The 22,766-nt window shown below is 36.2% G+C and overlaps 1 protein-coding gene across 1 annotated transcript; it reads right to left on the bottom strand.

Moving 5' to 3' along the window:
• Window positions 1-1,550: 1,550 nt before the first annotated feature.
• Window positions 1,551-20,898, bottom strand: LOC138692658 (gastrula zinc finger protein XlCGF28.1-like). Its single transcript, XM_069815769.1, has 5 exons — window positions 20,731-20,898; window positions 18,184-18,284; window positions 13,463-13,603; window positions 3,765-3,847; window positions 1,551-2,600 (listed from the first exon to the last, which is right to left on the bottom strand). The coding sequence occupies exons 2-5, from the start codon at window positions 18,280-18,282 to the stop codon at window positions 1,787-1,789; spliced, it is 1,137 nt and encodes a 378-aa protein (XP_069671870.1). The 5' UTR covers window positions 18,283-18,284; window positions 20,731-20,898; the 3' UTR covers window positions 1,551-1,786.
• Between the last annotated feature and the right edge of the window lie 1,868 nt (window positions 20,899-22,766).

Raw genomic sequence — 22,766 nt, 5'->3', positions numbered from 1 at the left:
GCGCAGAGAGCCAAGTAGAATTATGTTGCGCTGTTATAAAAGTTGTTCCTCCTGAGATTCAAGAGTCCTCAAAACAAATTAAAAACTTACGTATCGGAGTACATCCGTTATCAACAAGCTTTTTAAATGATATATTATAAGACAGTACAACATCTTATTTCAAATGGCATTGTTTGGTGCAAAAGAAATACATAAAGTCAATTCTACGCCACCATTTGGAGTTCAAGCATAGGCTTATCATTTAAGTGGAAATCTTCCTCCAGCTGAGAATAAGAGCCTGACCAACTGGCTATTAGGTCTAATATTGTTTTTTATTTTTTGATTTTTTAGTAGGCTATTTCAAGACGCTGTATCAACACCTTAGGTTATTTAGCGTCTGAATGAGATGAAGGTGATAATGCTGGTGAAATGAGTCCGGGTTCCAGCACCAGGGTGGTATCAATCTTAAAAGTAGAGTTGACTGAACAACTTCAGGAAGTATTGCTTGATAATAACAGTCAAATTCAGAGTTTTAAGTACAACTTTCAAAACGATTCAGGAGCAAACGACTTACAACATACAAAACGCTATTATTCACAAAGTAATTTAAAAGAATGTATCTATCTTTGTCAATATTTAATTCCAAGTGCAGCGAAGCGCACGGGTATGACTATAATAATAGGAATAATAATAATAATAATAATAATAATAATAATAATAATAACATACTTATATTATTATTATTACTTTTAGTTTCACTAGTATTATTGATTTTATTATTATTATTAATATTATTATTTTCTATAAACTCACTTCTTAACAACGTTAGAGGACATCGAAATCCTTTGTTTGTTTTGTATAAAATATATATCCGTTTGAATTTATCGTTCAATGTCTAGCAAAATAACTGCCAATCAGTAACGTAAATATAAAAAAAAACCTTGAACTTAAAAAGAAGTCTGTTCCCAGGTACAATGTTATCCGTGTATTGGAGATAATTCTGTGTTCGATACAAGAAAATGTATATTCCACAATCATTATTTGACTTCAAACCTAAAATGAATACCATCTGAGTTGCGGACGTTATAGAAAAGTTAAACAGTTCATTCAATTGTAGAATGTTATTAGTCCTGACATACTTAAAAATTCGTTACTGGTGTGACTTATTTGCGCCAGATCTGTTCCGTCATGTGCTAGCATAATTCACACAATTCACGATTGTATTGTTTTCAGAATAGGTCCAAATTTAGCGATTAAAGACAAAAATAAGCATGCATATACAGGGTGATTCATTATTGCGTGTAAATACTTTGTGTGTGTATTGTAGAGGTGAAACTAAGACTAAAACGTATTATATTTTTTCTCAAAATCTTTAATATATTTAGGGCCGTTTTCTCGAAAGTAAGTTAAACTTGGGATAAACTAAACCCGTTCAACTTTATTATTCAGTTTAAACGTGCTTCCACTTTCATTTAATTTTTTTTTTCATTTCATCGTACTTCCTTGCAGCTGATCCTTACACATGAAATATATTCCATAGATAACACATTTGAAATGCTGTGTGAAGTAAATTGTCTTTTTTTTTTTTATTTTATTTTTTTTTTTTTAGACTTCCACAATGAGTGTAACTCTTTCCCCAGAAATCAAAATCAAATCGTCTCTGCAATGCGTATAGGTGGACAGATGTGTTGTTTATGAAAAAGTTTCTAGAGACATAATTTTTTTGTACTTTTAGAGTTTGTAAATGACTATATGAGTGCCTGAACACGTCTGTTTAAAGACACCCATTTGAAGATACACCACATACTTAACATTTCAATGGCCTTTCGCCTGAGTGAATGAGAACGTGTTTATTCAGAACTCCCAACCGAGTAAAACACTTTCCACATGTATTGCATTTGAAAGGCCTTTCACCAGTGTGCATGCCGGCGTGCGCGTTTAAACTCAGAGATGATGATAAACACTTTCCACACTCCTCGCATTTGAATGGCTTTTCGCCGGTGTGTATGCGAGTGTGTTGCTTTAAATTTGAAGATTCAGAGAAACACTTTCCACACACCTCGCATATGAATGGTTTTTCGCCAGTGTGCCTGCGTGCATGTCTGTGAAGACATGAAAGTCGTGAGAAATACTTTCCACATGTATCGCATTTGAATGGCCTTTCGCCTGTGTGTGTGCGAGCATGTGCATTTAAACCCACCGATGATGAGAAACACTTTCTACACAACTGGCATATGAATGGCTTTTCGCCAGTGTGTATTCTTGCATGATTTTTTAAATAAGACGAAGTTGAGAAACATTTTCGACATACATCGCATTTGAATGGTTTTTCGCCTGTGTGTATGCGAACGTGCGTCTTAAGTTTTGACGATGTTGAGAAACACTTTCCACAAACATTGCATCTTGATGACTTTGTTTTAGTATGCATATGAAAATGAAGTTTCACAGATTGCGCTGTTGAAAAAACCTCGTTGCACATGTTACACTTGATACAATTACGGCTTACATCCCTAACGTCTGAACAGTCTGGTCTGTTGCTATCACACTGTGTCAACTTGTTTTCTTCACTATCGTTGCCCGTGCGTTCACGTATCACACTCTTCTCAGCTTGATTCACAAACCTGAAAGGAATTCAAAATTAATCGGTCTCCACTATGATCAATGCGGTGAGGTCATAATATAGTAATCATTACATTACATTCACATATCAGATAATTACCAAGCGAATATGTTTTGTGTTGGTGTCTAGGTTATTATATTTATTTTGGTGTTGTTTGCGGTGCTGAGTCAGAAAATGACATTGGATAGACCACACCACGCTATATCTTAGATATTGGCTTATAAGGAACTCGGAGGTTCATTGCCGCCCTCACATAAGACCGCCATTGGTCCCTATCCTGAGCAGTTTCTACCTTTTCTACCAGAGCCTGCATTTTCCGATAATATTTCTGGTAGTTCACGTACATATACCCTTAAGGGGAATTGGACGTTATCGAATGCAAAGTAATGGTAAAAATAGTCTATCTTCAAGCGGTCAGAATTGTAATACTATTTATCACAGCTCTTTCATTTTTTAGTGATATATGTATACACATTAAGCTTTAAAATGAAAGAAGAATGGTTAATCTAGTGTAAATCTTACCCTTAAATTAATTTTTGAATTTAATCATATTTGTTATATAAATTCACTACATGTCTGTGATTAGGTACACTCTATTCACTTATCATAGCACACATTGAATTAAAATTTTGGCCACTTACTGCTAATAGATACTAGAACATACCCTACTAAAATTTATTAAAATATCTGTAATATTATGGGCATACGGCTTATACTAATCTGCAATTCCTTTTTAATTTATTGACGGTGATAATTTCTATAAGCCCTATGCCCATAATATTATAGATACATGAATCATTTTAGTAGGGTATGTTTTAGTATCTATTAGCAGTAAGTGGTCAAATTTTCAATTCAATATGTGCTATAATAAGTGAATAGAGTTTACCTAATTACAGACATGTAGTGGATTTATAAAAAAATTGTGCTTAATTAAAAAAATTAATTTAAGGATAAAGATTTACTCTAGAGTAACCATTCTTTTTCATTCCAAAGCTTAATGTGTATACATATATCACTAAAAAAATTAAAGAGCTGTGATAAATAGTATTATATTTATGACTGCTTGAAAAGAGGCTATTTTTACCATTATTTTGCATGCGATAATGACCAACTCCCCTTAAGTTATAATATAATGAAAGAAGCAAAATCTGCACAGTATACTCACCTCTCAGTCAACACTTCATCCTCTTCTGGAGATACTTTCACTTTCTGTTCCTGCTTAACTCTGTCCACATCCAAAAAATCTTTCTGCAAGTGAATAAATTATGAACAGAGCTTTAATTGACGTTACGGGCAATTGCTTTCTTATGTTACACACCTCGCTATTCAAATCTAGTAAATACAATCTATCTGTTTGGTAAGTATGTAAAGACCTTTACACAAATTCCAATAATTAGTTCCCTTAACAGCATTTTTTTACTTCCTGCTACATCCTTCCTCATACTCAGGCTACTTGCTTGTAATATGAGGCATTGGAATCAAGTTTCAACCTTTAAAATATGTGCATGTCATGTATAAATGATCTGCAAAATACGTACCGAGAATTTGCAAGATTAGTTAATGTAAACAAACAGTAAAAATTTCAAAGGCATGTTGCGTGCGATAAGTATAATAATAGAATTACAAATATGTATGGATTTATTACCGTCAGAATTGCTTATCAATAATCAGAATTAAACCATTAGATTATTACATGAAATGGTACATAATGACCGACGAACGTTTTCGCCATGAATATGGCATCTTCAGGTCCCATCGAATTATGAATGACACATAATGAACACTTACAATTATTTCTGGTTTAAATACAATCGTTAAAAATGTTTCAAAAAGTTAATATGATAGGTGGTGTAAGCATATGCAATTAAGAACATACGTGTAACATAAAATTTAAAACTATACAAAGTATAGAAAAAAACAAACAATGTGCTAATGGTTAAATGTACAACAACATAAAATAATTTGGCAATCTTCAATTGCAGATGGTCATAAATCACAAAATGTAGAATATGATATGGTATACAGCTCGCTCGTGCTGCTGTTTGAGCGGTGTATGAAACCAAAGTCCTGTAAAATATAATGGGGAAGTGTAAAAAGTTTGAAATTGAAAGTTAAAAAGCGAATGTTGAATTTAGAACCGTGGTTTTTAATACTCCCTCTGTCCCATAATAATTGTCCGGTACGCTTTTATATCTTGTCCCATAATAATTGTCCGATATCCATAATTTTTTTTTAGTAGGTTATTTTACGACGCATTATCAACAGCTTAGGTTATTTAGCGTCTGAATGAGATGAAGGTGATAACACCGGTGAAATGAGTCCGGGGTCCAGCACCGAAAGTTACCCAGCATTTGCTCATCTTGGGTTGAGGGAAAACCCCGGAAAAAAACCTCAACCAGGTAAGTTGCCCCGACCGGGAATCGAACCCGGGCCACCTGGTTTCGCGGCCAGACGCGCTGACCGTTACTCCACAGGTGTGGACTCCATAATTTTTACACTGGCGTTTACATAGGAGCAAAATGAAACACATGAATGAGTAATACAACTGTATTACTCCGGAATCCGTACAAAATTGTCACTCAATTAGCAAAAGAAAAAAATTATTAGTCCGGGATCTGTATAAATTGGCCAATCATTGAGCAAAAATAAGAACATGAATACTACTCGTACAACTTTATGAATCCAGGATCAATACAAATTGACTAGTCATTGAGCCAAAATAAATACTCCTAGGAGTGCAACTTTATTAACTCCAGGAATAGTACAAATTGACCAGGAAGTGAAACAAAGAAAAACATTCTCCTACGAGTAAAGACGAAAGAACTGCCTGTTAGACCGGGAAAGTTGTTATTCTAACAGCTTGCCTATAACCACAGATCCACTGCTACAGTGCTACTGTGGTCTCGTCGTAAATGTTCCGAGGACACTCCAAGAGAGATGGCAGGACGTTGAGGAGGTCCAGGTGTCCCTTCTGCATATGGGGAATCTTGTTGTTCTTCCCGTCACTGACTTTCATTATTTCAATAAGATTGAACTATAAAGTGAGGAAGACGTTGTTGAGCTTCTTGCGTGTCAGCTGAGAGAAAGCTGTTTCAATGGCGGCGATCAACTCATCAGTAGTTTGTGGAGCTGACTGATGCTGGAGAGACTGAATTACCCGGAAGTAACCCAGATCTAAAACATTCATAGGCCTATCCAGACTGTTTGGCAGTTGGCACACGAGTTCCAAATTGATTCCACTGGCTGCTGCAGCGTCCATCCAGGTGGGGTTATTGGGAGCGATATGCGGACGCGCATTGTCCTGCTGAACTGACACCTGAATTCTCCCTGTGCGCGGTCCAGGAGGCCATTTTGCATTTATTGCTGGGGTTAATTTAGTGGTGAGCATGGATCCACTTTCCAAAGATTGCAGCCCCCGTTGCCAAATGCAGCGTGCTATTCTTTTACTGACATAAAATTTCTCTGCCGCACCTGTTATGCACCTTTCTTCACTACGTCAGCCGTAGTGTTATTCAACAAAAACTCCTATACTGCCTGCCGTTCACTGTCTGTAAGGTTCTTGCTACCCCTGTCACTCAATTCTGCCAGTTGTGTTCCCAGGATGTCCATGTCTGTTCAAACGTATGTACTCACTGCAGGAGTATGCTCTACTAACGATTTCCAGCTTGCTTTGCTACATTGGTTTGTATACAGTGCCATACCGGTGAGTTGAAAACCAATACCCACTTTCGGTAATCTTCTGGGCGGTGTGTGTTGCTTGTCTCGATAAGATCACGTTATTGCCCTGCATAACCTTGTACACTGATCTGCTGCGCTTCTCCTCATGCGTGCACTTCCCATTTGCCCCGTCGTCTGTAATTATTGCAATACCATTGCGGTGTACCGGACAATTCTTATGGGGCTGAGGGAGTACTTCGTTATTTAACGACAATGTATCAACTACTAGATCATTTAGCGTCGACGGGATTGGTGATAGATGGTATTAAGCGTGATGAAACCGAGGATTCGAAATAGATTACCTGACATTATCCTTACGGTTCGAGAAAACCTCGGAAAAAACACAACCAGGTAATAAGCGCAACAGGGACTCGAACCCACGCCCGAGCACAACTCCGGATCTGCAGCCAAACGCGCTTCTGGCCGAGCCACGCCTGTGGCTTCACAAATAAATCTGCATGTGGGAGATTATAGTCCCTTCCTGAATCCGTAATAAATTGGCGCTATAGTTTCAAAGATAAAAAATTTAAAAACTGACATGCAGCCAACAGGCATTTAGAAAGCGAACATAGTGTGAACAGCTGCTTCCGTTATCTTCCGCCAGTGTCAGCACGTCGAAAATGGCCCTACGAGCTCAACTCTGCCGCTAGATGAACACAAATCTCTGGCAACGTGGATATTGACATTATTGTATTTATTGCTGGGATTAAATTGGTGATGAGCATGGATTCACTTTCCAAAGATTGACATGAAATTTCTCTGCCGCACCTGTTATGCACCTTTCTTCACTACGTTAGCCGTAGTGTTTTTCAACAAAAACTCCTATACCGCCTGCCGTTCACTGTCTGTAAGGTTCTTGCTACCCCTGTCATTCAATTCTGCCAGTTGTGTTCCCAGGATGTCCATGTCTATTCAAACGTATGTACTCACTGCAGGAGTATGCTCCACTAACGATTTCCAGCTTGCTTTGCTACACTGGTTTGTATACAGTGCCATACCGGTGAGTTGAAAACCAATACCCACTTTCGGTGATCTTCTGGGTGGTGAGTGTTGCTTGTCTCGATAAGATCACGTCATTGCCCTGCATAACCTTGTACACTGATCTACTGCGCTTCTCCTCATGCGTGCAGTTCCTTTTGCCCCATCGTCTGTAATTACTGTAATACCATTTCGGCGTACCGGACAATTATTATGGGACAGAGGGAGTACTTACAAATTTGGTTGAGGAGATCCTGACCTAAACGCAATGTTGTAGCAACACGACTGAGCTTTACAGAAATACGTTAGCATTTAAAGATAACTATGCACGTGGCAAACCTAGTGGATTACCAGGAATTTACTTCTTTACAATTTTGTAAAGCGGGTTATTTAAATTGGGGAATTGTTCATTAAGTAAATGCGTATTACTATTATTAGAATATGTAGCTATATAATAATCCTCTGTAGCGTTCATGTGTTTGTTATTATTAACTTATATATAATACAGAGTGTAACAATAGTTTCTGGTAGTTTGTTAAAATTATTTTCTTGTTTAGCTCCCATTTTCCCAGGAATGATGACCAAATTTTATGATGCAGGAGTTGGTACTACTTGATTGTGGTGTCATCCAATTCTTTATTAATAATTTGGCGGGAAATGACACATTGTTGACGACAGGCGTTCAATATCTTAACAGTATGAGTTAATTTGTAGTAAAATTGGTAGTGTAAATTACGAGATCATGAATGTTTCCTATAATTTGTGATTTTAATCCTGGTGAGTACTGTTTTATTTTCTTTAATCAATAAATTATCGTGTAGTAAGATTGAAATTAAGTGTCATCTTTCAATATTAATTATTCACAACACAAGAATGTAACAAAAGTTTCTGGTACGTACCAGGAATTATTGTTACGTCTTTATTTTTCTATACTTTCCGGATAATAAACCAATTAAATGTAATCTTTAATGCGTAATTTTAATGAACGATACTGACACTTATTTATAATCACCCAGGTCATCATGGCACCAAGAAAACGTGAGCATGCTCGGGCTCAGGTTCAAGCCTTGGTCAAGACTGGAATATCAGTATGTGATATTGCCAGGTTATTGGAAATGTCACCAACAACTGTATTAAAATGGAAGAATCAAACGGATGGTTCTGTTTCTGATGCTAAACGATCAGGTCGATCAAACAAAGTGTCATCTCAAACAAAAAGAAAAACAAGGGAGTGGGTGAAGTACAAGGTTGGTGTAGGAACTCGGGCTATTGCTAAAAGGCTGAATTTTTCGGAGTGTTACTGCTCTACAAAGAAAAACATTTCACACATGACAATCAGTAGGCATTGTCGTAGTCTGGACTGGGGTCGGAAGTCTTATGTACCAAGAATCAAGCCACTGCTGAGTGAAAAGAACATATCCGATCGAATTAAATTTTGTGAAAGGTTGCTGAAAGAAGGATACACAGAGGATGCACCTTCTGCCAGAATTCTAAGGGCTCATATTCTGTTCACGGATGAGTCACGTGTGGAACTTCACTCTATTCCGAATCGTCAAAATGCCAGAATTCGAACAGCGGATCCATCCTCTATAAAGCCTACGCAAGTACCCAAGTTTGGCGTTAAGATTATGGTGGCCGGAGCAGACTCGCGTTATGGAAAGACACAACTTGTTATAGTCAATGAGAAGAAAACTGTGAATGGCGAATATTACTGTACACACATTCTCCCAGCACATTCTGAAGTTCTAAGGGATACCAAAACAACATATTGTGTTCCTCATGCAAGATGGAGCCAGAGCCCACACAGCTAAGAGTACGCTGGACACAATAAAGAATTCTGGCATCAAAGTCTGGACAGACTGGCCTGGAAATTCTTCAGCTTTAAATCCCATAGAGAACCTGTGGAGAAGATTACACGACAGTGTGTTTCGAACACCCAGACCAAGAAATCGCAATGAGTTGATTGCCCACGTGTTCACTAGGCTATGAAGTGGCGTTATTTTGTGATATTTACCACATAAAATTAAGAAATAAAGTAAAATTTTCATTGCACCAGAAACATTTGTTACACAGTATATATATATATATATATATATATATATATATATATATATATATATATATATATATATATATTGTTAACGTTCGTCAGCCATTATGTACCATTTCATATAAAAATCTAACGGTTTAATTTTGATTATTGATAAGTAATTCTGACGGTAATAAATCCACTCATATTTGTAATTTTAAACCGTAAAAAGTTCATATATTGAAACATTAATATATTTCCCTGCTGAAAGTCTTTTATTACCTCAAAATGCATACTCTCTAACACGACTGTTCGCTTTCACATTGGATAGCAGAAAATAAAGGTTTCGTAACCACACCTTGCAAATTTATTTTTAATATTGATTTTTTCTGTAGATTCAGAAGACTCATAACCACAAATGAATTGAGGTATGGAACCTGGAATTAGTAACCATTGTGGAAGGTTGTAAATCAACTGAAGAGACCGGTTTCGTGACGGACACAGAAAGTTTTAGTAGAGCGAAGTCCGTATGAAACAGTGTAAATGCCGATTTAATAACTGCAATATCAAAACATTAGAAAAATCTAAACATCGAATATGAATTATGAATCAAGTTGCAAGGGACAGCAGATAAGCCGCTCAACAGAATAGCATATTTTCGCAGCTTGTATCTAACAAACAGAATATACCCATCTATTTTATAGAGATGATGATGATGATAATTATATTATTATTATTATTATTATTATTATTATTATTATTATTATTATGTTGTATAAACTCACTTCTTAACACAATTAGAGGACTTCTATATCATTTGATTTTTTCTACAAACCTTCATGTGTTTAAACCAGAGCCTTCTTCAGTTACAAGTCGGAGCTATATGTTGGCAACGCTGAAATTAACTGTCAAACGCAGGTCTACTATCCACAACATGTGTTGGTGATAATGCCGATTTTCAATTTAAATTAATGTTACAATACAAGTGTGTGTCGATGGAATTATGTTCGCGGTTGTACCAAACGTTAATTGTTGATGTATTATAAACTAAGTGCGTGTTGGCGATAAAAACAAGACAATAAATGAAAATATGGATGCAGTCTTTGGGAATTTTTACACTTATTATTAATGACAAAGTGATAGACAATTCTTCTAAATACTGAATATTGTATAAACTACATTTTTATAGTCTTACTTGTGGTTTGTGCTGTATCAGAATTGAGGCCAAATTGTTGGGTCTCGCCTGCTATATCAATAAAGTTACGCTGTTGATTTTAAAGTTCATTGTAAACAGTTGTTTTGTGATCCCATAATTGTTGCAGTTTTGTTGAAGATTCGCAATGCCTGCTATATATCAGAACTACCTATAATTTGTAGATGCATATAATCACTTTGTTGGTTTTAAAGGTTTGTTTATTAATATTATTTCTCTTGTAATAAATTACAATAGTTATAAACATGTTTCTTTTCACTTCGTATTTACAGAATTTAAAGTTAACTGAGTTTACGTTAATTGGCACATACTTAATAGATAATATTGTGTTTTGTTATGTATTATGTTGATGGTATCTTTCTTAATTTTTTCATAGATCTTTATACTCGGCCTTGGCCAATTTAAAATTGTATTTTAGGAAATTTGTAACAAATAGTTTAGGATAACAGTATTCTTATGGTGACTGACGAGGTTCGAACTAAAACTCGCTTCCTGGGCATCTAAAATATTTATAGAAACGTACGACAAATATTCACATGAAATTAAAATGTATATGATATCCTAGACCTTTCACATCAAAGGTAAAACAACATAAAGCGGCAAAACATTGTCAATTTACTAGCCATATTATGGTTAGTTGATTGGAATAGGGTACTACGAAAGTACGCCATTATTTTATTTATTTTTGGTACAAGTAACATTCCTTTAAGTATTTATTTATTTATTTTCTCTTGTACCATCAATAAAAAACACGTATGCTTTTAATTTTTTTTTAATTACAAGTGGCTGTAGGCAAGTGTTTACGCGGTATTCTGAAACTCAAATAAAATACCATTTCGGATTCCGTGATAAATTACGTACATCAATACAATGAATCTTGATCTTATGCAGTTACTTTTGTATCAATTAATGTCGAAAACGTACATATAACGAAATCAAAGCACTAAAACGTCAAAGATCCTGCCTTTATTTCGCCTCTGCTCACCTCCACTCAGCATTGCCAAACCTACCTATGCTCTGGCTTGTAACTGAAGATGGCTCTGGTTTAATCCCACTGATCAATAAGTATCAAAGTACACTCAGGGACAAAAAAACCGGACACTTCTATATTTGCTTGTATTTTGTTGCCAATTATTTCAAAATGAAACAAAACCCATTTAAACAAAATAATGTTTCATTTAGCACCTTATACGACAACATTTGAAATAAAAAAAAAACTCTGATGAGAAAATTTACAAAAAATTACAAAGTGCGTATAACTATGGCATCGTTTGGTCTAACTGTTTTTTCATTTTAAGTTGCCTTAGACATTAAAAACTCTTTTTAGTAACGGGTATTACCCCCTCTGGCTTGAATAACTGCATCCACACGTCTTGGCATGCTCTCAATTTGGTTAGCAATGTCTTCTTGATGAATAAGTTCCCATGCTTCGCCAAGTGCTCGTCTCAACTCTTGTAACGATTCTGGTCTCAGTCATCTATTCTTAACATGCCGTCCCAGTATGCCCCACACGTGTTCAATTGGGTTCATGTCTGGACTCCTTGCTGGCCATGGAAGAACATGGATTCCCACTTCTTGGAGATAATCTCCGACCGCATGGGCAATATGCGGCCGTGCATTATAATGCATTAAAACAAAATTATCACCTAGAAATTGGCCAAATGGCACAACATGATCAGCCAAACATTCATTTATATACTTATCAGCTGTTAGTCTTCCATTTTCAACAAAAACCAACTCTGTACGAGCATCTGTACACACTCCTGCCCAAACCATCACTCCACCACCTCCATACGGCACATTTTCGGAAATGCATCAATGTGAAAATCGTTCTCCCCTCCTTCTCCAAACTCTTTCACGTCCATCAGGTGAGCACAGATTGAAACGGGACTCATCGGTGAACAGAACACAGCTCCACTGTCCATTTCCCCAATCCCTGTGATCATTTACAAAACGCAGTCGTTCAACTCAATGCATCCTGAGAAGTCTGGGACCAGTTGCAGGTCTACTTGATATCAGTCCACTTGCTTTCAACCTTCTTCTAACTGTTTTGGCTGAAATTGGGCGTCCATGCATGTTAACAAATTGCTGGGCTACACTAGTAGCTGGCAGGTTGCGCTCCCTAAGAACTCTCAACACCATATACCTAACTTCATTTGGATTTGTAGTTCTTGGACGACCCGAACCTGGTCTTCTCGTATATTCTAGAGTCTCTCTATACCGTTTTATGGCATCGTGGTTTGTGCTTCTAGCCATATTCATAACATTTGCAATGTAACGTACACTGCGTCCATCATCGTAAAGGGCTACAGCTCGAGCCACATCTTCAGGTCGTATCTTGTTTTAAGACAAATGTTACAACCCCACTTAAACTCAGAAAATGTAAAAATAAAGAAATAACGAATGTTAACGATAATGAAGCACAAAATGGTTGAGACAAAATTGTTATAGCTGAGACTCCGAAAGCAAAATTGGAATATTTGGTTGTAATGACTTGTTTATAAAACAAAAAACAATCAACAATGTATACACGTCTCCATAACAAGAGATGGCTACCATAATATTTTATGAGAAGATAATATTTTGCAAAATACCAGCAAATATTAAAGTGCCCGGTTTCTCTTGTCCATGAGTGTATTTGTTAGATAAGTAACAAGAATATTTAAAAAAAATTAGTAAACTTAAAATGAAGTATGTTTCTAGCCACAATTATCTCCATGTATTCGAGATAAATCTCTCTTCAGCATCAGAAATAAATATTAGAGAATTATTATTTTATTTCAAATTTAAAATGAATCCCTACAGTTTAAGTTGTGAAAGCTATGAGTCAGTTAAAACAGTTAATACATTTCTAGACTGGTAATAGGTCTGATATACTTAAAAATAACCTAATGGTATATGTATATATTGAGAGTGAACCACTTACATCTACTTCAGTTTTCACCATAGCAAAGCTAATAGGCTCTAGTGTGGGATCTTCAACCTTTATCTCTGATTTGATATCGTAACTCTGGTCCACGCATTCTGTCTTCATGTCCGTCACATCCAGGTGCGATAAATTCCCTTCCTACAGAACAAAAACACATCGTGAATAATTTTATTACTTATTTTAAAGATGACTTGATGTGAAACAGCAACAAATCTGGTTCTCCGTGGCAGTCATTGACTAACGTTCAACACAGGCGACAAATTAGACAACAATATTGAAGACAAAATAGGAACAAGGACACTGGCAATGTCTAACAATATGGCAGCTACTACTGTCAAAAATAAATTACACAATGTAATAAATGTAAAAAAAAAAAAACTTATTTATATTGTAGAAACCGCCTGCAAATGTCTTTTCGAATATTACATTTTATTATATTACCTAACTACGATTATAAAACAAATCAATTGAACGACTTACTTACTTACTGGCTTTTATGATACCCGGAGGTTCATTGCCACCCTCACATAAGCCCGCCAATGGTCCCCATCCTGAGCAAGATTAATCCAGTCTCTATCATTATATCCCACTTCCCTCAAATCCATTTTAATATTATTTTCCCACCTACGTCTGGGCCTCCCCAAAGGTCTTTTCCCCTCCGGCCTCCCAACTAACACTATATGCATTTCTAGATTCGCCCATACGTGCTACATGCCCTACCCATTTCAAATATCTGGATTTAATGTTCCTAATTATGTCATGTGAGGAATACAATACGTGCAGTTCTATGTTGTGTAACTTTCTCCATTCTCCTGTAACCTCATCCCTCTTAGCCCCAAATATTTTCCGAAGCACTTTATTCTCAAACACCTTAACCTATGTTCCTCTCTCAAAGTGAGAGTCCAACTTTCATAACCATAAAGAACCGGTAATATAACTGTTTTATAAATTCTAAATTTCATATTTTTTTACAGCAGACTGGATGATAAAAGCTTCTCAACCGAATAATAACATGTTTATTCTGTGTTTAATTTCCTCCCGAGTATCATTTATATTTGTTACTGTTTGCCCCAGGCATTTGAATTTTTCCACCTCGTTAAAGGATAAATTTCCAATTTTTACGAGTATATTTCCATTTTGTACAATATTCTCGTCACGAGACATTATGATATACTTTGTTTTTCGGGATTTACTTGCAAACCTGTCGCTTTACTTGCTTCAAGTAAAATTCCCGTGTTTTCCCTAATCGTTTGTGGATTTTCTCCTAATATATTCAGGTCATCCACATAGACAAGAAGCTGATGTAAACCGTTCAATTACAAACCCTCTCTGTTATCCTGGACTTTCCTAATGGCATACACTATAGCAAAGTTAAAAAGTAAAGGTGATAGTGCATCTCCTTGCTTCAGCCCGCAGTGAATTGGAAACGCATCTGAGAGAAACTGACCTATATGAACTCCGCTGTACGTTTCACTGAGACACATTTTAATTAATCGAACTAGTTTTTTGGGCATACCAAATTCAATAATAATATCATATAAAACTTCTCTCTAAACAGAGTCATATGCCTTTTTGAAATCTATGAATAATTGATGCACTGCACCCTTATATTCCCATGTTTTCTCCATTATCTGTCGAATACAAAATATCTGATCAATAGTTGATCTATGATGCCTAAAGCCACATCAATTGAACGTCACATAATAAAAATCCAATTCCATTGATGCCCATTGTTTTGGTTTTCAGAAAGCTCATGGCAATATTGTGATTCATCTCAAATTTAACATTGCAAGCTTCTTCCCCTCAAAAGTAACAAAGTCATTTTGGTTATGAATATCAGTGAAATAATATCTTCTGCATTAGAAATATATATATATATATATATATATATATACAATTTATTTTTCAAGACGCTTTATCAACATCTTAGGTTATATAGCATCTCAATGTCATGAAGGTGATGATGCCAGCGAAATGAGAAGGGAGTCCAGCACCGAGAGTTACGTAGCATTGGCTTCTATTGGGTTGAACATAGTATAAATAAATAGGTATTTCTTGTATAATAAGGGGATAATATAACAAATTCGAATACACTTATGTATAAATATCTGCATTTACATTGTTATTAAACTGTACCAGTGATAGTAGCAACATTCCTAGCAATAATTTTTTGTGCACATTGATTCAGATTGTAAATAAAAAATGCATTTTATAACTTGTGCTTTTCCTTCTATATTTCCACCTGTATCAATGTTGACACATATGAGGAAAAAATTTGGGTAATGCTTGCTTACTGTTGAACTTTGTCCTTATTTCATAGCTATTTACATTTTTATATATATTGTGACGGCCACGTGATGTTCGATCTCACGACCGACGGAGGAGAGGCATCTGCTTCCTGGGACATGTACTATGGCGGAGAGAAGAGGGGAAAGGGCGACGCGGCGAGGGGAGGTTGCGCACGCATCTTCTGCTTGCCTAGAGAGGCCGAGAAGTCCGTCGAAGTGGAAAAATCGCGAACTCGAACTTTCTCGGTTACGTCGCTGTGGTTATAAATTACGGACGCGAATGAGCGACAGAATCATTCATGATTAGTTCAGTCAGTAAGCCAGTGAACAGAGCAAGCCAGCCACTCTTGTGTAGCAGTGAAGCCAGCTTCGAGACCAGAGCGCGACTTGAGTTGTGTCCGTAGCTGTGGAGCCTGAAGCCCGGAGTTCGAGTGCAGTGGACCGCAGTTGGAGGGACCTGAGTTCGGATGCAGTGGACCACAGTTGGAGGGACCTGAGTTCGAGTACAGTGGACTGTCTCTGAAGGTCTGTGGTTCGAGATACTGTGAACTTGAGTTACTGAGCTAGAAGAACTGTGAACTGACAGTTCTGTGTTGTAAATAGTGCTTTGTGAATATTAGTTAAGATTAACAGTTCATTGTTGTTCGTAATAGTCCAAGTAAATTGTCATTGTCGTTTGTGGAGTGCAATAACGAACGCTGTGTTGCTGAGCGGAGAGCAAATCCCTCTGTTGACGGGAGTAAAATTAAATTGTAGAGAGTGAAGAGTTATTGTTGAGATAATAAAATTACATTGTTGTTCAATATAAAAGTTACAATATGATATTTGTATATATACGATATCATATATGGGCGGGGACTACTTTAATGGTACAGAATCAACTATATGCTCTCTCAATTAATATCACTCAATAAAAGAATTGTATTTCAATGGATACCATAACATTGTGGAATCCTCGGAAATGAGAATGCGGATGCATTAGCAAAGAGGGGCAGCACTGATACTTACAGACCTGTTATTAAATCTACGTATTACTCTGTGAAAAAATTTATTAAATCCACATACTTAGACTTCAACAAACAAAATTTGATAACACAATCTCAAGGGAAAAAATGGAACTCTCTGCATCATAATCCACAGTTAATTCCCGATTTACCACGAAAATCGTCTGTAGCTGCATTTAGATTGGCAACAGGCCATGATTGTTTGGCCAAACACCTGCATAGATTTGGAATATATCAGTCCCCTAACTGTCCATTGTGCAACTCAAACCAAGAAATGGATTCGGAACACCTCAAAATCTGTGCTTCAGTGGCTGACCATGATAATATCTTTGAAAAATATTAGAGTGCAAGAGGTCAAATGACTTTATTGTCAAACGCCTGGCATTAGAAAACAACAACAGGATATATACGATATGCGAAAAATAACTTTGTGATTTAACACACCGCTTATTCCGTCGGATTCTGGCCACTTAGTCACTCATAATGATTGCACCTCTGCACATGTGTGGACATTGTGCCACTGTCATACATCAATGACGCAGTGCGTGAGGCTAGGCCACTAGACAGAATCCAAGAGGTGGAACTTAAACTGAGAGGATTCAATCCGACATCGGCATGGGAATCTGGTATGGCTTAGTGGATAGAGCGCCAGCAAGTAGAGCTGAAAACCCGGGTTCAAATCCTGGTGCTGGAGAGAATTTTTCTCCGTTCCACTCAACCTTTATCAACATTTGGCTATTTTCTGATGTTAGAGCATATTTAATAAGATCCAAATTGATTTAAGCTTTCAAACATCTTTCTCGAGAACAACTACAAGCTAATGTGTATCATAATGAGCACGTCAATAACAGAAGCTGATCTCAAATCAATGTACTTGTGAGCTTTCCACATGTTTAATTCAATTAAGGTCACAGTCAATAAGTGGCAGCATGTGTTTCATAAATACTGATCACGTGAATGAAAGAAGGATATTGTTGTAAAACATGAGGAAGCACTCCGGCTGAATATAATTATGCCTTAGAAATTATAATACAGAAGAAAATGTTATGGGGTACAGAGCAAAATCTCTCTCGTATGCAATCAAATATTCACCTAAGTGTCATACAGAGGTACGAAACAGAACCACCAATGGAGCTGTGGACGGATTACATTAATAACTGTGGCTTTGCATTCTTTCATCTTGATGAAAAGTAGCAGTCATAACTGACTAGTTGATCTTCCTGTGAAAATTTCTTCCCATGAGGAGAGTATAACCAACCCACACTTCATAATGTCAAAACAATTCATGACGCCTTATATCTAAACCAACAGCATGGGGCTGTAATTTAGTCTAATGGATATAAAGTGTGAAATGTTGAAATGAGTGCTTTTCTGGCACTGTTGGACAGACAAATAAACAAAATATATTGTAAGACTTTTCAGTTACCTCTGATAAAGGATCATTTTCTTCCATTTCGTATGTGCTATCATGTAGTTGTAAGTCGAGAGGATCAACTGCAGGTTCCATTTTGATCACATCCATCATAACTGAAAGATAAGGTTATGTAACTGACAGTGATTACAGAAACTCTGCTGTTGAGAAACAGTTATTACAAGTTGCTCCGAAGCATTCACATCGCACACTAACTGACTAGACACTTGTCCAGTGACTCAGACTAGTTCAGACATATTCAGGAAATTACATATATTACAGATGAGCTACTCAACAGTATGGCGTATTTTCATAGATTTGTTTGTGACAGAGTAAACTAAAATCGTTTATAAAAATATATAATTATTTTTATACAGACTTAATTCTTAACAAGGTACGACTCCAAAAAATCTATCGTGATCATTGAATATATCTTGGTATAAGTTTAAACGTTTCGCTCAATGGGTACCACAGTCATCGCAACAGTAATAACAGCAAAATAATTTAAAAAAAATGAAAATGAAATCCTGTTCCTAGTAACAGGAACTTCTTCGATGTATTCCAAATAATTCCCTGTTAAATACCAGGAATATATAGTTGCGAAATATTATCACATAACGTAAAGCTTAAACGACTAAGTTATTAAAGTTTAGGAAATATAGGAAAAAGAGAAAATCGTTAGCACTATTCCAGATTGTTAATGGTTCCGTTATATTACGTAAAAAGCGCTGCCGGTATATCTGTATACTGACAGTGAATCACTTACATGAACTTCAATTTTCAGCATAGAAAAGCTGGGTAATTTCATAGAAGACGGGCACTTAGTTGAATATAGTAAGTATTACCAACTTCTTTATTTCAGAGTTAAATGTTAGTGATCTTTTAGTGACTTTTACATGTTAGTTCTAGGTTTTTGTACTAGGTGTCGCCGTGATTTTCTTTTAATTTTATTGGTTATAGTTGTCATTTGTTCTAGAATTTTCGTTAATTTTGAATGGATAATGACGTTATCAGTTGTTCTTGGTTGTTTGATGTGAGTGGTGTTATGTTGTGTCTGATGGCTAAAGCTATTGAAAGTTTCTCATTTTCTGATTTTTGTGATTTTCTTTCGATTTGATTGGTTATAGTTATCATTTATTCTAGAATTTTCATTAATTTTTCATGGATAATGACGTTGTCCTGTTGTTCTCTGTTGTTTGACGTGAGTGGTGTTACATTGTAGATTTGTCTGCATTTGTCGAATGGGCATCATCATGCTTACGAAAAGCCACTTTTCAGTGCCAATAATTTATTTTATGTGCACAAGGTTGGAATTTTGAAGTAAGAGGGAAAGGAAGGAAACCGTGTTATGAAATGTATCTATTAAATTTTGTGTCGATTTTGGTTTAGTTCTTTCGCTGGTGAAGAAGGATTGTGTTGAATGTTGAGAAGAAAACTGTTTTTCTGTGGTTTAAAGGAATTATTTACTGAATTTTCTGTAGAAGTTAAGATGTAATAAGTGTTCGAAGAGAATTTCATTTAGTGTAAACACGTGGTAGGCTATATTTATGCAAAGTTGACTGTACGACAAAGTGTTGGTTTAGTTCTTTGTTGCCTGCATGGTTTAAGTTTAGAATACCTTAAAGCCGGTGTCATTTATACTGGAAGTGAAGAGATTGTCGTTGAAGACGTCGATGAGAATTGAATTTTATTTGATAAGATGATAAATTATTATGTTTTGTTTTATGTTTTAGTGATTTGTGGGGGTAAAGTGCGGACGAAAACTGCCAGAAAAGTACTACCAACTATGAACTTCGAATCCCACCAAACACCATAAAAATCAAAGATGAAAAATTAAACATATTTTCATTTTTTGAAGGGCTTGTTCTTCTTTAAAAATATGAATATATGTTTGATTTTCCATCTTTGATTTTGTGATGTCTGGTGACATTTGAACTTCATAGTTGGCAGAACGTTTTGGTAGTTTTCGTCAGCCATGTTGGATTTTGCCCGTCTTCTAGGAAATTACCAAAAGCTGATAGGAGTTGAAGTGTCTTCAAAAGAACGCCACTACTTACCTTTTTCAAAATCGCTGAAATAAACAATAAAATGAAAGTTTTCATTTGTACAAATAGATGTGATCACTTGGAGAGTTGTGGGCCCACCGAACCCGCCCTAAATAGGTACTTTACTTATATACGAAAATCGTCGTCTGTGAATGAAGAATGCAGACATATTTTGTTAATTTCATAGTGGGTTTCAATGTCGCCAACATAGTAATAATACTACACATCTAATAAAACCTAACCTAACTTTCCACCTGTAGCAACATTCTTCACGTTTAGTATCATTTCGTTTGCATGTATTGGCAACCCAGCTATTCGTGTCGGGGAGCCAACTAGTTGAAGTAGATCGTACTGCCAGGAAGAAGAACAGTCTGCAATATTCGTTGAGTGGTCAGTAATATACTCCATCTTGGCGTGCCCAAGCTTCACAATTAATCTGTTTTTATATCATAGCTGTGGTCCACGCATTCTGTCTTCATGCCCAACACTTCTAAATGCAAATAAAATTGCAACCTACCTCTTCAACGATGAAACACTTCAACAAACGGAACTTCTACCAGGCTATTATATCATAACATAAATATCAACAAACAATTTGCAACAAACTGTTACTCATATAACATTAATAAATGAGTTTTGATTGATATTTACTATTAACCAAATGTTTGTTGTCCTAGACAATGGCCAAGCGCTAGGATCAAAAGGGCCGTGAAGAAAGGAATATGGCGCTGATATATTCAGATGATGTCATGTTGACATGTTCTTGTTCTTTAGCAGAGTTGCCATATGTACGACTATAGTCGTACGCTTATGACTATTTTGACCAATTGTACGAGGTACGACTGAACTCTAAGTCGTACGCAATTTTGTACGACTATTTTTACTGAAGGGACAAAATTATTTTGGAACTCACAATGTCGGACTATAATTTAAAAAATTAACAGTTAATTTGCCCCTTTTCTAGACAACTTTTCTTCATTCAGTATGTCATTGACTAATATCCCTGATCACACATATACTGTATATGCTTTAAAGGGATAAAGAATGTTTGAAAATCAATATGGTGACTACACTTACCATGCAAGTCATAAATTCATCTTGGGCTCCAGGTTTCATGTATGGTGCGGTTATATCAAAGCAAGACGAATTCAGAGATATGCTAAATTCACTGTGTGTTCAGCAATTAAAGTTTTTGTTTTTATTAATGAAATAGTACCACAGTAGGATTAAGAAGTCTAAACGCGCCGACATTGATTGATAATGAATATCTCCCATTGCGCCGGCCAAAGATAAAGTCTCTGCTGACTTTCAATATAATAATGCTGTTTTTGATCAAACGTCATCGAGCATGCTTTACCGAAAATGACAGTGTTGATGAAGAAATGGTAATTTGAATGCTAAATGTCATTGTGAATATCAACTATAACTTAATTACTAATATTCTTGATTGGATGAAGGAATGGATGCTGGAATAGGAAATCATGGAGAATGCTGGGTTTGCAGTGAAGGACCTGCCCTTAGACAGAACACTATGTATGGATGAATATATATTTATAGTCCTATTAACCATTTTTTGGGTGTTATATGAAATATATTTGTGCGTACTATCTATAAAATAGTATAATGATGAATGTACGACAATTTTATGTTGAAGTAAGACAGTTATTATAAGTTGGTACGACGATTGCGTTTCATTTATCTGGCAACCCTGTTCTTTAGTAAACTGTTCGAAGATACGTCTGAACTTCACAGATGATAGGCTATCAAAACTTATCACTTATGAGGCATCTAGGAAGGAGATAATAGAGTAGGATTGCCAGTTCCTTTTGTCCTCCATTGCATACATCGCAGATTATAGGCATCCAACAAACAAAACTCAGTGCCCAGAAACCAGAGGGCGTGACTGTCTCGCGCAGATGACGTATGCTCCCTTTCCCAGCATGCTCCCAGTCTCCAATCACATCACAGCACGTATTATCTTCTTGTGCTGAACTGAACACGTGTTATTGAAACAGAGTCAGGGAGTTACATAGCATTTTACATTAAATATTAATTTAATGTAATTTAAATATGAGGACAGTTCCAGTGAAGATAGATACAAATTGTGACATAGAAAGAGACGATGTTGACATCTTGTAATGTTAGGGCCTATATTCACCTAATTGGTTATTGTTACAGCTGCTCTTTAAGTGAACATGTCCGCAATCGTAGCCGTTACAGCTATACCAATAGCCGCTTATTAAAGAACCTGCTTACTGCAAGGGGGGGGGGGTTAAGAGGAGTCTGAGCTGAGTTTTTCTTGCAGGATACTTATAGTTACACTAGAATCAGACTTCAGATATATACAAATTTGTTCTTATGACACATATCAAGTGAGATATAATGTCTGATAACAAAGGTACATATGAGCCAGAATCTCAATCTGACGAATATGGTGCCATGGTTGAGATAAACGTTAGAAATTGAGAATTATATGCTGCATTTCAGATACTAAATCTTTATCTTTCCTTAGGCTACTTGCTACTTTCACGTCTAGTTAGTCCTTCGTGCTCG

The sequence above is a fragment of the Periplaneta americana genome, chromosome 17 (genome assembly GCF_040183065.1).
Source record: "Periplaneta americana isolate PAMFEO1 chromosome 17, P.americana_PAMFEO1_priV1, whole genome shotgun sequence".
Classification (NCBI taxonomy): Eukaryota; Metazoa; Arthropoda; class Insecta; order Blattodea; family Blattidae; genus Periplaneta; species Periplaneta americana.
Note: the sequence above shows the minus strand (reverse complement) of the source record. Positions and strands in the feature narration are given on the sequence as shown.

Bases quoted from the DNA above. Each gene is read 5' to 3' on its own strand.
- LOC138692658 (XM_069815769.1), bottom strand. From the start codon at position 18,282: ATGATGGATGTGATCAAAATGGAACCTGCAGTTGATCCTCTCGACTTA. The intron at 3,848-13,462 runs GTAAGTGGTTCA...ATTCACTTGCAG, and splicing joins TGGTGAAAACTGAAGTAGAT to AAAGATTTTTTGGATGTGGA. The intron at 2,601-3,764 runs GTGAGTATACTG...AATTCCTTTCAG, and splicing joins GATGAAGTGTTGACTGAGAG to GTTTGTGAATCAAGCTGAGA.